Source organism: Lepeophtheirus salmonis, chromosome 4 (genome assembly GCF_016086655.4).
Source record: "Lepeophtheirus salmonis chromosome 4, UVic_Lsal_1.4, whole genome shotgun sequence".
NCBI classification, from domain to species: domain Eukaryota; kingdom Metazoa; phylum Arthropoda; class Copepoda; order Siphonostomatoida; family Caligidae; genus Lepeophtheirus; species Lepeophtheirus salmonis.
The window spans coordinates 31351905-31367936 of NC_052134.2; the positions used below are offsets into that span (position 1 = coordinate 31351905).

Below are 16032 nucleotides of genomic sequence, written 5' to 3' on the forward strand. Positions count from 1 at the left end.
CTATCAAAAACTTATTAAAATTATTTGAGCAGTTGGGGGTAAAAATTTGAAAAGAAACTTATAATTTTGAATGAATAAAATCATTAATTAATTTAAAATATGTCAAAAAATACAAAATTGAAAATGTAAATAGAATTGATAGGACATGAGATTCTAAAATTATGACTAACCCTCCAAAAAATCAAATTTTTACCTTCTCTATGGGTTATGGGAACCTTACTACCGACTGCAAAATACTATGCGCTATTGAAATAGTAAGTTAAGATTCGTTATCAGTATTATATCATAAAACTTAATACCGATTGTTTTTCTTAAGACAGTTAGCATTATCATTTTTACCCTTACTGCACCATCTTATAAAAGACATCATGAAGATTCCTTTCAAGAGCTGTGTGAGTATCATTATGGATTCCAATATTTTTTTTAAAGCTTAATATTTACTTCATTAGTCATAGCGCATTATTACCAATGGGTGATGATTGATAGAAGTTTGGTTGTGCTGACAAGTATCTACCTTTATATATCAATTTATCAACAAGATCAATTATTAGTTATACCATACATCGTGTGGACTATTGTACAGGTCCCTATTAATTTATTGTGTTGTATGTACTTGACAAAAGTTATCGAAATGTGGGTCATATTACCATGGTCAATCACCTTCATGGAATTTTATGGTGGACTTCTGGCTGCTTCTGTTCGAAATGATTGGAAATGGGATGAAACACATAGATTAAATACGCTTAAAATTTACAATGCTCTCCTAAAGACTTATTCAACCCAAAAGCCATCAATGGGAAAAGATGACAAATTTCATGAAACACATGAACAGCAAAATAGTATTGAGTTTCAACAATTGAGCATCGAAGTTGAAGGAGAGGAAAATCAACTGTCGAAAACTATACATGAAGTTCAAAGTAAAAGGGAATTGTTGAAACAAAAATGGGATGAGATCCGAAGAGAAGAAATGATTAGACAAATGGAAGAAACAAAAAGACAAACCTTGGAAAAGAAGGAAGCTAAAAAACATAAGAAAGTCAAAGAGAGTGAGATAATGAAACCGGGAAACATCTCTACTACTCCAATCCAAAATGAAAAGTCACGAATCAACGAGCATGAGCAAATGTCGACTAGATTAGAATTAGGGCTGAACAAGGTTGCCAAAAAAATAGGTGGTTTTAAGAAATCTAAGAAAGAAACCCCGGAGGATAGTATATTAACGAAAAAACATCAAGAAAAAGATGTAAATGAATTGGAAGAAGAAATCAAAGTCACTGGATCAACAAAATTAGTATACGACAGAAATACAGAGGAAGATAGTTTGAGTACTACCGAAATACTATTGGGGTCGCAAATGAATGCCGAAAAAGAAAAGGAAATTAAAGAACAAAGTGGAATGAAAAAAGAAGAAAATCTATCTACGAGACGAGAAATCAATAAAGAACTGTCTTTAAATACAAAATCCAAATCTGAGCTCACAAGGGTAAGTATAAATCCTGAGACAAAAATGTTAATATTCCATTTGATGATGGTAAGTTTATTGGAACTCGTAGTAGGGTCAATTAACTATCTTTATTAATTCATCTTTGTTTTGACCAACATAATTACATATAATCTTGATAGAAATGCAACATAGAGCCTGAAGAGGCATCCTCAATTCAGAGGGTTCATCCAACTATCGAAAAAAGAAATGAGGGTCCTTTAAAAAATAAGGAAGGAAGTAAACCTCGTTTAAATTGCCCTTTATGGAGAAAGCTAAACACAGATGAATTTCCATTGAAAGAATGGTCTAATGAAATAGTGACTGAGGGTAATATTAATTGAAATAGTTATCATCTTTATTTAAAAAAATGATTTTTATGGTTTTGAACGAATATCTAGTTGAATATCAGATTGATTCATCGAATGATATGTATGAATGTAAGAGTATAACAGAAAGCCAAAAAGTAATATGTAAGTATCATACTTTAAATTATTTGATAATTAATTAACCATTATGCTATATACCTAACATTAAATAGCAAAAGATATATCTGGTGAAGGAGAAGAGAAGTATTCATTTCTGAGAACAAAACACGAAACAAACAAAATAAAAATGAAGAAAACTAAAATTGGATCCAAGAAATTTAATTAAAAAAACAAAGAAAAAATCATTTGATGGGACTTTTTAAGCTTTTGGTTGAATATTTGTGAATATGAGTAAGCCTTAACAATCTGTTTACCAAAAAAATTACTAGATTTAAGTGTGAATTTTTCCTTTTTCTCTATAAATTTATGTTAAATATTTGGTTGTCCCATATTTGAAACTTGTGAATGATCTCATATTTATTTATATGAATGAGTAAAGATCATTTGAGTAATTTAGTAATAAAACACATTAACACAACATATATATGTATATCAGGGGTGACACAATAGGGCTAGGAAGACAATTGCCACCTACTTTTGAGAATTTACAATGATCCTAAAGCAACAATAAAATATTTTTTTTTTCAATTACTTTTATTTACCCCTCCACTTCTAAGATCGGTTCGTGAAGCCTGTATATGAATCACAGACAACAACTTCCTTGTAAATTGATTTGCAAATCTTATAAGAATGTTGTCAAGTATCTGTGTACAAATAAAATAAATATAATTTAACATGTAGTGAGCTCCTTCAAAGGCTCAGCGAAACCAATTGGACATATACAAACATAAAACAAATGGTATTGAAAAATATCATTTTTTAGAGCTGTTTCAGTTAGATAAAAATAACTTATCCCCACAAAAAAAAAAAAATCCGTGATTGGATGTTTATGGACAATTTATTTAGATTGTTAATGTAAAAGTATATTTTTTTTTACCTTGATGACGGTTGAAATGATGATGAATATCCAAATTCCATCCACCAATGTTAGAAATGGGTGATTCTTGAGCACGAACTTTTATTGTTCTTGTATCCCAAATAGTATGTAAGCAATCATCGTAATGATATCCAACACTGACCTCTGCCTCTGTTACTCCATAAACGATTTGTTTATACGAATTTCTTTTATTCCAAGCAAATTTATAATTCAAATTTGGATCGGCCTCGAATGTTTTTCTAAAGACAGTGCCAGCAACTGTTATTTTGAGTGTTATATTATCTAATGACTCTGCAATAAGAGAAGGAGTGAGGCAGACATGTATTAGACTCTTGTAACCAGGTGCCGAGCTTGATGAGTATACAAGATTTAAATTGGTATGTGGGACTTGAATTTTTTCGCGAAAAGCTTGGATTTCAGGGGATAAGTGACCCGATGTTGGAGCAGTATATTGAGAAAAATATGAGGAAAACACTTTGGGTTTCACTTTTTCGTAGTCATGTGCTTGACAAGGCTCAAAGTAAGACACCTACAAAAGATAAGCGTAGTGCGATTGAATATCAAACTATATTTTGATCATACAATTAATTGAAACAAATGGATAATACAAGACAATATCACAAAAAGTTTAAAAATATATCATAGTAAGAAAATACAAAGCTAATTTCTACTAACCTTGGGAAAATGTTTATATATATTTAAAAAAAACAGACTTTTACCTCATTAAGAGATACAATAGATACTTGTGAGTAGTGTTGGATTCGAGTTTTAACTATTTAGTTCGGTCGAGTTTGAGTTTTTCAGCATTGGGTCAAGTCTAATTCGAGTAAAGAAAAATATTTTTCATGGAATTCATAAAATCTAAGTTCAACAATGAATTCAGTTTGACTATTCCAATAAGGCAATCAATTATTTTTCCAATAATGTGGGTCATTTAAAAAAATATTTATTTGCATCATAGGAAAGTATCTCAAAAAGTTGTATCAATATGATCACTAGAAGGCATGAAATAATTTAATTTACCTTGCCATGTATACTTATTAACATTTCAGCTTATTTTTTGAATATTATGAGATAAGATTAATGTATACTTAAATATATCGTGTTTTGACTCATAGTTTGAGTTTAGTTAGTTTTTCATAAAATATTTCGGAGGAGTAATTTTCTGAAGATTGTCGACTTTAGTAAGACGGAGTTTAATTTTTTAAAGTTCGAGTAATATTCGAATCCAACACTCCTTGTTACTAATTAATTATCTATTATGTCGCCAGAAAGTACAATTATATGTAAATCAATTATTATAAAGTTTTTGAGTTTACCTGTAGGGATGTATCCTCTTCATCCCGACTGATTCCCATTCCTCCATATGAGGTCATAACCACGGGATTTATAACGACTATTCTATTCCATGGAATATAGGTTGTTCGAGTCATTGCTTTAAGAGGAGAGCGTTGGAATTGAAGAGTCACAGCACCTCCGCCGTTTACAACCATGTCAAACCTGTGAGAGAAAGGATTCAATTCATCATTACTTTGCTTTGATTGTTGAAACTTTTATTATATTCTTAAAGTAATATTATTATTATGTGTGTAGTCCTTATTGTTGTAACTATTAAAATATAATAAGTAACTAGATGTTAGTACTTAGGTACATAAGAGGATTTGGGGTGGGGATGTACTGAAAGCATTGTAAAGAGTTTGAAAAAAAAAAAAATACTTTCGTTTTTATATTGTACTCTACCTACCTAAAGAAAAAGCTGCTTCTCAAAAACAAACGAATTTAAAATAAAACCATTTTCTCTATACATACAACATAAAAACTTACATATTTTCTTGATAATTATTAATTCGTTATCCACTTAAAGTTCATTCCTAATTATTTCAAAACTGCTTCCTTTAAATCCCGTACAGAGCTACATGGAGAGGATACATATACATAGATGAAAATAATATGATAATGGGAGGGTTTTTGTACTTGCTATCTGAATAGGTGTCTTTTTATTTTCCAAAGCTGTTATCAATTATTATTATTCTTGAAGCGAGAACATTGTAAATATATAAAGTAATCACAAGAGGGTGAAAGACAAAAAAGTAACACTACTTATTTATCGCGTAGTTGAAAGTGTAAGTCCTTGTTCGAGTGGAATTTAGGATTGACATCGGAGTCTATATCATTGCAATATACGGAGTGGTATTTGTGTGTATTTCCTTCATCTTTTAGCTATTTCTAGTTGCTCGCAGCTAATCTAACGAAATGTGATGACAGCTAAGCAGTCATTCTCCCAAACATTCTTTCAATTGTCAGAATGACTTACTTTCTCTATGGGATGACCCCGTTATTTTTTTATTGGCAGATCATAATTATCAACTATGATCAATAATTGTGTGAATAGATGGGCTGGCTAGTAAGGAAGAAAAATAAATATATTATATATATAAAGAACTACTACACTATACTAGAGAGAAGGACTTCAGAGTTGAGACCACAGGGATAAAATCTCTATGCTGGAGACATAATTGAGTCAACGTTTGACTGTATTCCTTTATGCACGCATTTTTAAGCGTCATGGTTGTAATGTATTCGTACCTTTTTCCTCTGATCCTCTTATTTATTGTATTTTCTTGTATGTATATATATATGTAAAGTACTGTCTTTACCTCGTTATAAGTATAAATAGCTATATATATACCAGAGTAGTGTTTTGTATTAATAAGAATAGAATTGTTCCTATTAAACAATCCTTGTATTCCTCCACGTCCTTTTCTTCTCATTTCTCCCGTTCGTCATGGATCCCTCCCTTTATTGAATAACTGGTACCTCGGCAACCTTCGTTGTTAAGACGCAACAATAGTATATATATTTGTACAAGTTACAGCTGGGATATAAATATGATAATTGATAATCAGTAACCACTGTTACTAACAAATTGTATCCTCGCGCGCTTAAAAACACTGTCTGGGAGAACAGCCGCACGCGCGAACGCAAAGTACATGTTTGGAGCTGTCTGCAAAACATTATAAACCACCTTCAGTGTCGTTGGGGGTCGCCGGTCTCTGGCACCGTTATTTTGGGCGTCGCAGGCTGAAAAGTTTGGGAACGCCTGATTTACTTAACTGTAGCTTGACAAACACCTCTTGAAAATTCATACATCAATCCTACCATTCCCGTTCTTTCAAAAATGGCGCACGGAGCCTGTAGTAGTCAGCCGAATCTTCCCAATTATGAAATTGTTATTTAATATTAATTGGTGGGAATTTAATTTGAATTCTACTAACCACCTACGTTCAAAACACTGATAAGGAGGAAATAAGTAAAAAATCGACGAAAAATTATATTCAATCAATATATTTTTATTATAAAGAAAGCGTTGCCCTGAGAGCGTTCAACATCTGAGACCTCTAGGACCATAATGTTTTTATTTTATTTTTTATATATATTATTATTGTAGAACATATTTCTTTAATATTCTTTACTTGTTTGATATTATATAATACGTGTTTAATCTATAATCTCTTCCTGAACATCCTTCTTTTTAGTAGTACACTGAAGTATAAGTTATGGCCTTCTCTAACCTTTTGGTTATATTATATAGTACCTACTCATATATCCTAAATGTATGTATTTTTCTTCATATTTTTTCCCTCAGTTATAATTCATGTATGAGTGAGGAAGAGAAGAAAGCCCTATAAAAATTTTAGAACATGAAATTGAGTCCCAAAAGGGTTAACTTTATAAATAAAAAAAACATCTATAATGTACATCTATGTAGTGTGTACCTATCTAGAGACTACATAGAGAGTAATACTTCACTCAAAGATACTTGACTATACACATCTTTATTTTCTTCCTTCAATTACCTTCAGCATCATAGTTCAATGTTTGTGTTTTCAATTTGTTGAGTAGATACAAGGTACTCCTGTTTTCTTTGAACTATGACACATACATACAGTTCAGGGGCGTCCACTCGGGGTGGGCTGGAGGGCTTGTAGCCCCCCAAATTAAGGAATTTGTTTCTCTTTACTAGAAAATTTAATATAGTTATTCAATTTTTTCCCAAAAAAATTAATTATTTATGAACTGTGGATTTTAAATTTTTTTGGGGAAAAAAAATTAATACTTGAATCTTTCGCAAAAAAAAAATAATTTTTTATAAAAAATTTAATATTTGAATTTTTTGTTAACAGATGCGGATTTTTGAGTTGTTTTTTTTTTCCAAAAAAAATTGTGAGAAAAGCTATAGATTTTGAATTTTTATTTGTCCAAAAAAATTAATATTTGAAATTTATTTCTAGCAAATTTAATTTTGAAAATTTTTCCAAATTATTTTAATTTTTAACTCTTTTTTCTCAAAAAAAATCCAGTTGTTTTTAGAAGCAAACATATGTTTCAATAAGGGTACCAATCTGTCCAGTTCAGTTATATGATAAATTTGACTAATCATTACTTGAATGTTTCGAATTTGGCTAAATTCGAGAAGTTACATTGTCTAAGTTTGCCAGCACAGCGTACTTTCTAATGAAGGATAATTAGTGATGTGAATAGAGTGTTTTTGGGTGTCGTCAGAGCAAATTTTCTTTTCCTTAGCTGTTGCGATTATTATTTAACTCTTGACTTGTAAACTTATTTTCCTTCTACAATCAATTACATTCAAAACCTGAATGAACATTCGTGTATGCTCATAAAAGACACATAGTCTCTTTGAGGATTTGTTGTATAATTGTAAGTGTTTGTTGAACTCGGAGTAGAATTGAGGATCAATATCGTAGTAATTATTGCCAATGTCCTTGTATTTCCTTCTCCCCTCCTCCATTAACCGTCAGACTGTAGCTGATTTAATGAAAAGTAATGACAGCTAAGCTGTTCTCCTCTAAAATATTCAACAAATTGTTGGGGTTGCCATGTTGATTTTGGGAATTTGTTTTTTAACATGCCCAAAAAACACACGAATGTCATCACTAAGGATGATTTTACATTAAGTAAAAAGGTTACATGCCTGATAAGTATGTATAGAGATTAAATTCCTTAATAATATGCCTTGTACTAGCTACTACTAATAAATAAGTAGTGTTGGTAGTTGAATCGGTTCCATGACGTTACTAAGCCCATCTGTCCAATCTTTTTCTCCATTCAACACGTCGTTACCTTTATTGTATCACGCAACCTTTCTTCCGAAAAGAAACGGAAACAAAGGCCCAAAATCAGTTTGTAGTTAGCCTATTCTTCTCAATTATATTATTATTATTTAAAAAAAAAATTGGGAATTACTCATAGCTTATAAAAAGCCAATTTTAATTCAAACAATCAAAGTTCAGAAATCTGATTAAAGGAAAAGAAGCAAAATCATCGACGTGACAACAAAATATAGTGTATATTTGTATTTGCGAGGTAACGCCGTATTAACAGTCGTTGGATCGATTAGTTGGTCCTATCTAGAAGTGAAAAAAATAATGAATGATAGCTAGTTCATATAATATGTTACTATATTGAGAATTAATTGGCTGGATAGACCAAAATTAATGAAGATAATAATCAATTTCCTTGTTATAAATGATGGTTTATGATCGCTGCTATTGATGAAACTTCAATAACTGAAATGACGTAGGTCTAAAATACAGATAAAGATCTGCCCTAGGACTAATAAAATGAATTAGTCCTGGACTGAAGTCTTTATGGCTTTTTAGACTGGCTACTAACAAGGAATAGTGTTCAGACTGGTCTGGAAATCTTTGACCAGTCTGACACTATTATATATATTTTTTTGAGATCAAACTAATTCGGCCTTGACTACTGCTCACATAGAAAAATTCCACCGATATGAGTCTCATTCAAAATTTGTCTTGTGTGTTTCTAACTTGTGATATGACGTCATACCAATTTTAAAGTGTTTCATATGTTACGTCGTAACCTTTATTCTATCATGCAACCTTTCCTCCAAAAAGAAACAGAAAAAAGGCCCAAAATAATCTGGTAGTTAGCCAAGTCAATCATGCCAACTGTTATTAATATCTCAAGTACTCCCAGACTTATCATTTCCACATTATTCTTCCACAATTTTTAAAAATGAATTATATATAATTTAATTATATTAAAATCCTACATAGTATTTTACATATACTGTATTAAAATATTACAAGAAACGAGTATCCATACATTTGTATTTGTACATATATGATAGTCAACATTTTTTCATAGAAATAATGAGATGGCCAATATACAATATGTGGGTTTAAAAAAAAAATCATTAAATAACCTAAACAAGTGATTTTTTTAGGCGAAAAACTTTATTTACTTCCTAATATGACGACCTTTAAGCTTAATACATTTTTCTTCCCTTCATACAGATTATTCAAAGTATCTGGATACATTTTTTCCCAAGCTTTTGTCTGTTTTTTTTTAAAAAAAACATCCTCTGAAGTTGCTGGCGCATTTTCATTGAGTTCCCTCTGGACCAAGGCTCACAAATTTTCAATGGGAGACAAATCAGGACTGTTGGCAGGCCATGTGCCTTTGCCCAAATATAATCCAAGTTGCCTGAACACCACTTTTGGGCCTTTTTGGAGTGGTGAGCAGGGGCACCATCCTGCTGGAAAATGGCTCTTGATATGTCAGACAACATTTTCCTCTTCAAAGGAGGTCCAGTTTCTTCACTACGAGACAAAGTTGACATCAGAGACTTGCTGAGGATCCCCGTTACGTAGTACTCGGCCGTCACAGTTTGGTTTCGTGGAATCAGGTGAAGATCTGACACTGCCTGGTGGCTGATAACGGCCCAAACCTGAATTTTCAGAGGAAATAGTTTGGTTTCCACATCTCCCTTATCTCTTGCCCAAACCCGATCTGTTTGGGGATTTGGGGCATGAAATAGCTCAAATGGACTTTCATCACTGAAGATGATACATTTCCAATCATCTGAAGTCCAGTGTTTCCGCTCACGACAGAATTGAAGCCGGTCCTTCCTTTAGTTTTATGAAAGTTTGTGGTTCAGACGAGGTTTGTATGGCAAAGCATCCAAAGAGTGCTTCAGGTAGCTGTGGACAGATTACTTGGATATTAGATAGCCCTTTGAAGTCAATCTTGCTGCAAGTTTCCTTGTGGATTGCCTCTTTTTGGTCAAAGATTTTGAAATCACCAGTTTGGGAACTTTGTTAATTTTTTTCTTCCTTCCTCAACCCTTCCGATTTGCAAGGGTTTGTCCATCCTTTCTTTTCTTACACCAATTCTCAATGCTCCTGAGAGGAAACTGTAACCTTTGAGCAATGTATCTCTGGCTCGATCCACCCTCTATCATGCCAACAGCCTTGACCCTGGTCTCCAAAGAGTCCAAAATTCAACTTCTCAAAATCTGCCAACAAAATCCATATTTTTGTGTGAGTGAAGTAGCACCGTGCTCACTAACCCACATAAATCTACTTTATTTTTTTGTCAGCTATCAATGACTCTACCTCTTTCCCCCTTATCTTTATTTTTAACGTTGATTGGTTGAATTCGAATTAGCCTTTGTTAAGCTATAAACAATTCTCAACAGTTATTGAAAAATAAATCCATGGCTAGATTTCGGGCCTGTTTTGTTTCTTTTTGAAGAAAAGTTGGCAAAATACAATAAAAGTAATGATATGATGTATAAAAATTATAAAGCTGAGTAGGTAGATAAATTGGCCCAAAGAGTGAGACCGTACAAAAATTGGCCCACAATTTCAAAATGATTGAATTTCGGTTAATGGTCTAACAACCGACATATTGGTCCAAATAAGTCTAGAAAGAAACTTTTTAAAACCCAACCGAAAGAAATCGATCTCGGACCGAGTCTCAACACTAATAGACACCTAATGTACCTACTTTTGTTAAATAACAAAATACGTGTATTATTAATTTTATCTACTTTAATTTATTATCATATATATATTGTATAATAAAAAAGAGGGAAATGATTACTATCTTGAAATAACACGTTATTTAAACATTAACTGTATCATCTTTAGATCTTTCCTTCATTTGAAGGCGGGTTTGAATGTGTGAGAATCTCTCACAAGGGTATAATATTAATCCTAAAAGTAAGATAATAATTAGAAGTTGAAAATAGTAAATGGAAAAAAAAAGGAAAAGGACGAATCCTTTATGTCTACATTTCTATTATGAGCATTCATTCCTCTAGGAATATAAAAAAATTACAAATATTAATTATAATTGTAACTAGCATTTCCCCTCTCTGCGCTTGAAAGTAACAATATCTAGGGAAAGAGACTCATGTCATGTAATAATATCAAACAAAATACCCTCAGTTAGCTCAGTAAAGGTGTTGGTAAGTAATGCATTAGTTTGTAATATGATCACTTTACCTAGTAACGAGATATATGTATGAGATTCAGCGGTGTAACCAGTAGTGTGAATTTTTTAAAATTCACTCTAAAGGGATTTTTTTCTAGACCATGAGCTTAAACAAAAAATTAGTCGTTTTCAAATCGTGGACCGATTTTTTCTGTAGATGTTTCTGCTTCTTTTCTCCTTATCAATGAATTCTGAACGTTGAGAAGTAGAATTAGCTATTTTTAAGCGATGAACAATTCACAATATTTATTCAATAATACTTCCATAGTTTGGAAGAATAGACTAAATTGCACCAAATGATTATGTTTCTTTTCGGATGAAGGATTGATTGATCCGATACAGGTAAGTACGGGAGTTACCATAAGTTTTTGTCAATTTTTCCTTTTCTTAATGGAAATGGATAAAAAACCCCGTGATAATCACACTCCAAGAAACGTACAAAATTTGTTACGTTACATTACTCTAAAGATAAGTTTTTTTTTTATCATTGAAAATGTTCTTATATAATGAGAGATATTAATTGATAGAATAAGAATAGTTTGATTAATCAATTAATTAGCTGTCGTATGCAAACAATACAAATAATGGCTTATTAACAACGTGTACTCACAGGGCTTTCTCATTTCCCAGGAAATCGAAGTAAATAATAGATACTGTAAAATATGAGTATTTCTTTTTATATTTCTTGAAGAATGAATAAATTTGATTTGAAAATCATAATTTCTTAATTCTTATTTTCTTCATTTGATCATAATCACTAAAAGTTCGCAGGTTATTTGCTAGAGCCTGCGCATACCAATTTTTAAATTCCGTAACCAAATCCAACGGGAAGTAAAAAGATTAAGCCGTAAGTGATGAAAAAACATTTTTGGCATCATTAATCAGTAAAAATGTAAGCTTAATCCGAATCGTATTTTATTTAGGCCCAAAAATATCATAATATGCTTATAAAATTCAAGAATAGTATTTGTTTAATTTTGGTTTCGTATCTGGATCAAGTGCACGAAATTTACTCGAATATTTACATCTAAAGGTCTTTATCGACCCGGACGCGAGAAAATGTGAATCTGTCTTATCTTTAGATCACGGTAGATAAACCCTAGTATGCATGATATAATTTTCATATATTTTAGAAACCATTTTATGGGCATTAATGGTGGCAAGGGGGGGGGGGCAAATTGTTAATCATTTTTCATTTCTGTGAAGTGAACCCATTTAATGAAAGGACCCCTCATTTATTATTCTATTTTGCTAGACATTAAAATATATAGAAATGGGTTAATTTTTTGGATTTATTCCTGACACACCATAATGTATGTACATATAACGTACTTTATACTTGAAGCAGGGACCCCTTTTTTACCATGCTTCTACTCCCCTTCTCCTAGATGTCATGTCAAAATAAAACTAATGAGAATGTCAATAAGGATGGTTACAAAATACGTAATGTGTGTACTTGCCCTGGGTACATAATAAATATATTAGAAATTCTACTCTTTTTGTTATCGTGGGTCTGTCCATCATTCATATTTATGTTGATAAAGTTGTAACTCTTCCAATCTCCAATGTTGTGATGAAGAGTTGTCAAACACCTCAATTCCAAGTTAGCTGATGTATGCATCTATAAATACCATGAGTGTTCGCAGAGGGCTGTCTGCAGTCCCTCCAGCCAACCCCAAAATTAAGCAATTTTTGCTTTTTAAAAGAAAATCTAATGTAATTTTCAATTTTTTCCCAAAAAATTTAATCTTTTGTAAATTTTTGGAATTTTTTTCCAAGAACTTTAATATTTGAAAAACAATTTCAAAAATTTTATATTTTGAATTTAATTTTTGAATTTTTTTTCTCCAAAAAATCTATCCCATACCATTTAGTATTTAAGTTATTTTGTTGTAAGCCGAATCAGTTTACAAAATTAATAAAAGCGGGCTCGAAAATAACCAATCCCAACAGAATTAGTGACAATAATAAAAATGTAGAAAATAAAAATTGGGTAGGATATACAATTGCAAGTATACCATTTCTTCTAATAATATAAAAAGAATTACAATAAGTTCCAAGGTATGTATTATTTACTAACAGAATCCTGTATTTCCAAAAAAATATTTCCGTGGAAATGACTTTTCCCTATTCATTAGTAAATCAAGAGTCTGCAATTTGTCTTCAAAATGTGCTCTGTAGCCTATCCGATAAATAATACATTATTTTACTTGTAAAAATATGGGGAAAGTGTCGAGACATAAATCTTTATAATATTAAATAGGCTTGTCCTATAATATTACATGTACATTTAAAATGATTGAACGTGTAGTAAAAAAAGAAGCGAAATCCGTCAAATGACATGATTTTAAATAATTATGTATAATATATATATATTTTTTGAACGTCTTCAATCATATTTTAATATCCTTTAAGCCAGGGATTGGTTTTGAAAGGGAGCTCTTCATTGATGAAATACATAAATGCACCAATTTAGGGTACTAGAGTATATTATCGAAGTGTTGATTTGCTGGCTGGGTCCCATACTCTATAACACATATAGTATTGCATGAATAATTTATAACAAAACGAACTTGCAGCTGAGTTATACTTTTCTTTTATTTGCATAATAATAAGAAGATAATATTATTGGTGGATCCCCTTCATTTTTGATATCATTTTTATCTTGATGGTCATTTTACATATGAACTACCACCAGTAAGGCACGAATAGGGGCAGATGATATCAATTTATGGCCTCTGCTATCTGCTATGTTCCATCTATTTATGAATTCGTACGACCTTTTTGTCATTGATTAATAATTAATTCGTTGAAATATTAGTGTTGTGTCGGTCCTTATTTAGGTCCAGTCCAGTCCCACTTGTCGGTCCTTAAAGAAGGTAAAATTGATCCCTCATGACGTCAATGAGGTTGTTTTTCGCCTTTTTAATAATTATTCTGTTGTTTAATAAAATAAATTATATAACTAAGTAACAATAGTATTATGTTCGTATTATATTATATTATCATGAATAATATAATATTTTTTGCAAGATTTGTGCAATAATCTTAATACATATTTTCATATATCTTTGTTAAAATATAAATCATCGATATTTTTATGACAAATTCCAAGGACCGATAGTATTAAGGACTGACGGTCCTAAGACTGGACTAGATCGAATAAATAAGGACCGACAAAACACTAGTACTTAAGGATATTCTAGATAATATATCATATGAATCATAAACCGTTACGATAAAATCTCTTCCATTTGGATCCCTTTAAAATTATTTCATGCCACAATGGAAATACAGGAGAGACTATTTTTATGATTATATCATATTTCATATCATATGTTCAGATCGGTGGTATACTTCATTCTATTGAAGGAATATAACACCACACGCAACTTTAAGGCTTTTATCACTTAAACTTTGTTGAAATAATAATATTAGGTAAAACCAGGTTATTCTTCATATCTACTCATTAGTGTCGCAAATAAAAATCCGAGGTAACTCCCAAAATAATATAAATGAATTATCCACATTTATTGAATTATATCAGCCCCGATTCTAGAATATACTGAACCCAGTGAAAGAAAGTTAGAGGGGGGTCTTTTAGGCTATTTTGGAAGGGATTATAATGGTATATTTTTTAAGGCACAATTTCTTGTTCGTTAAAAAATTGTGTTAAATTTCTTTCTTGTTTTTAGAAATTGAATTTGTAATTTTTGATTTAGATTTCACTTGTCTTTAATTCCACTGGTTTGGGGTATCCTAAGTGAGCTATGCTAAGGTAAATTATGACTAGAAATGTGAAAATTATAGAAATTATTTTGACCGTAAGTTAAAAAAAGCTAAATGTTGACAATTTTGAGAGAAAACTAGATTTGTATAAAATATGAATTTAGCTCATGCAAAACTTTCATAGTTGGCAATGAAAAGAGTGTTTTTTATTTTCCAAAGCTGTTCTAATTATTCCTTCCTTATTGAAGAGAGAACCAATCAATGTAAAGTAGTCACTAGTACGTCTGCTCATGAAAGAAGGAGAGTTACCCTGAGGATTTGATGGGAAGTTATGAAGATATGTACTTGTTGGACTTAGAGGATCGTTATCTTATTAATTTCTGAGTATTCCTAGTTACCCTAGCTAGAAACTGAGTGGGATTTGTGTTTATCGCCTCACTCTCATAGGTACGACCAGCTAACCTAATAAAATTTTATGATTGCTCATGCGCATCGTCTGAATATTTATATTTTTTTTGGGGGGGCTTTGTTTTTGGATTTTTTTTGGGAAATAAATTTAAAAATTAAATTTCAAATATTATAAAATTTCAAAAATCCACAGCTACTCATAAAAGTTAAATTTTCAAGAAAAAAATTTCAAAAATCCTTAGGTACACACAAAAATCTACAGTTGATCACAATAATTATTTTTTAAGTTTTTTTTGGAAAAAAACTTGAAAAATTAAATTTTTAATATTACAAAATTTCTAAAACCCATAGCTATTCCTAAAAATTAAATATTTTGTATATATTTTTTTAAAAATCCATTGCTATTATCAAAAAATTAAATTATTTAGAAGCAAATTGCAAAAATCCACGGCTCTTCACAAAAAATTAAATTTTTCAGAGAAAAATTTCAAAATCCAATTCAAAGAAAATTAAATTATTTGGAAAAAAATTTGAAAAATTAAATTTTCCAAATATTAAATTTTCTAGTAAAGTGCAACAATTCCTTAATTGGGGGAGTCTACAGATCCTCTAGCCCCCATCCTACGGACGCCCGTGCAGCTGAGCTGCTTTTATCTCAGAAACATTCTTCAAATTGTCAGGGTTACCACGTCAATTTTCGGTTTCTTTTATTTTTAAGTATTTAT

At 31.1% G+C, this 16032-nt stretch overlaps 2 protein-coding genes across 7 annotated transcripts in view; one reads left to right on the forward strand and one right to left on the reverse strand.

The window, feature by feature from the left end:
- The window catches only part of LOC121115708 (teneurin-a), a 282618-nt gene that overhangs the window by 8076 nt on the left and 258510 nt on the right, over nt 1–16032 (reverse strand). For all 4 annotated transcript variants that reach the window (XM_071887820.1, XM_071887821.1, XM_071887822.1 and 1 more), the window contains 2 exons: nt 4165–4345; nt 2846–3374 (listed from right to left, as the gene is read on the reverse strand). In XM_071887820.1, coding sequence (XP_071743921.1) covers nt 2846–3374; nt 4165–4345 — 710 coding nt within the window. The remainder of the gene's footprint in view (nt 1–2845; nt 3375–4164; nt 4346–16032) is intronic.
- On the forward strand, nt 53–4477 carry LOC121115709 (uncharacterized). Of its 3 annotated transcripts, XR_005863647.2 has the most exons (7): nt 53–254; nt 317–392; nt 450–1483; nt 1624–1810; nt 1882–1953; nt 2022–2199; nt 4265–4477. XR_005863647.2 is itself a non-coding variant. In XM_040709823.2 (6 exons), the coding sequence occupies exons 1-6, from the start codon at nt 162–164 to the stop codon at nt 2132–2134; spliced, it is 1575 nt and encodes a 524-aa protein (XP_040565757.1). In that variant the 5' UTR covers nt 53–161; the 3' UTR covers nt 2135–2642. The 3 variants fall into 3 exon arrangements, 2 of the variants coding, with proteins under 2 accessions (XP_040565757.1, XP_040565758.1); XM_040709823.2 differs by lacking the exon at nt 4265–4477 and having other exon boundaries at nt 2022–2642; XM_040709824.2 differs by lacking the exon at nt 4265–4477 and having other exon boundaries at nt 116–254; nt 321–392; nt 2022–2642.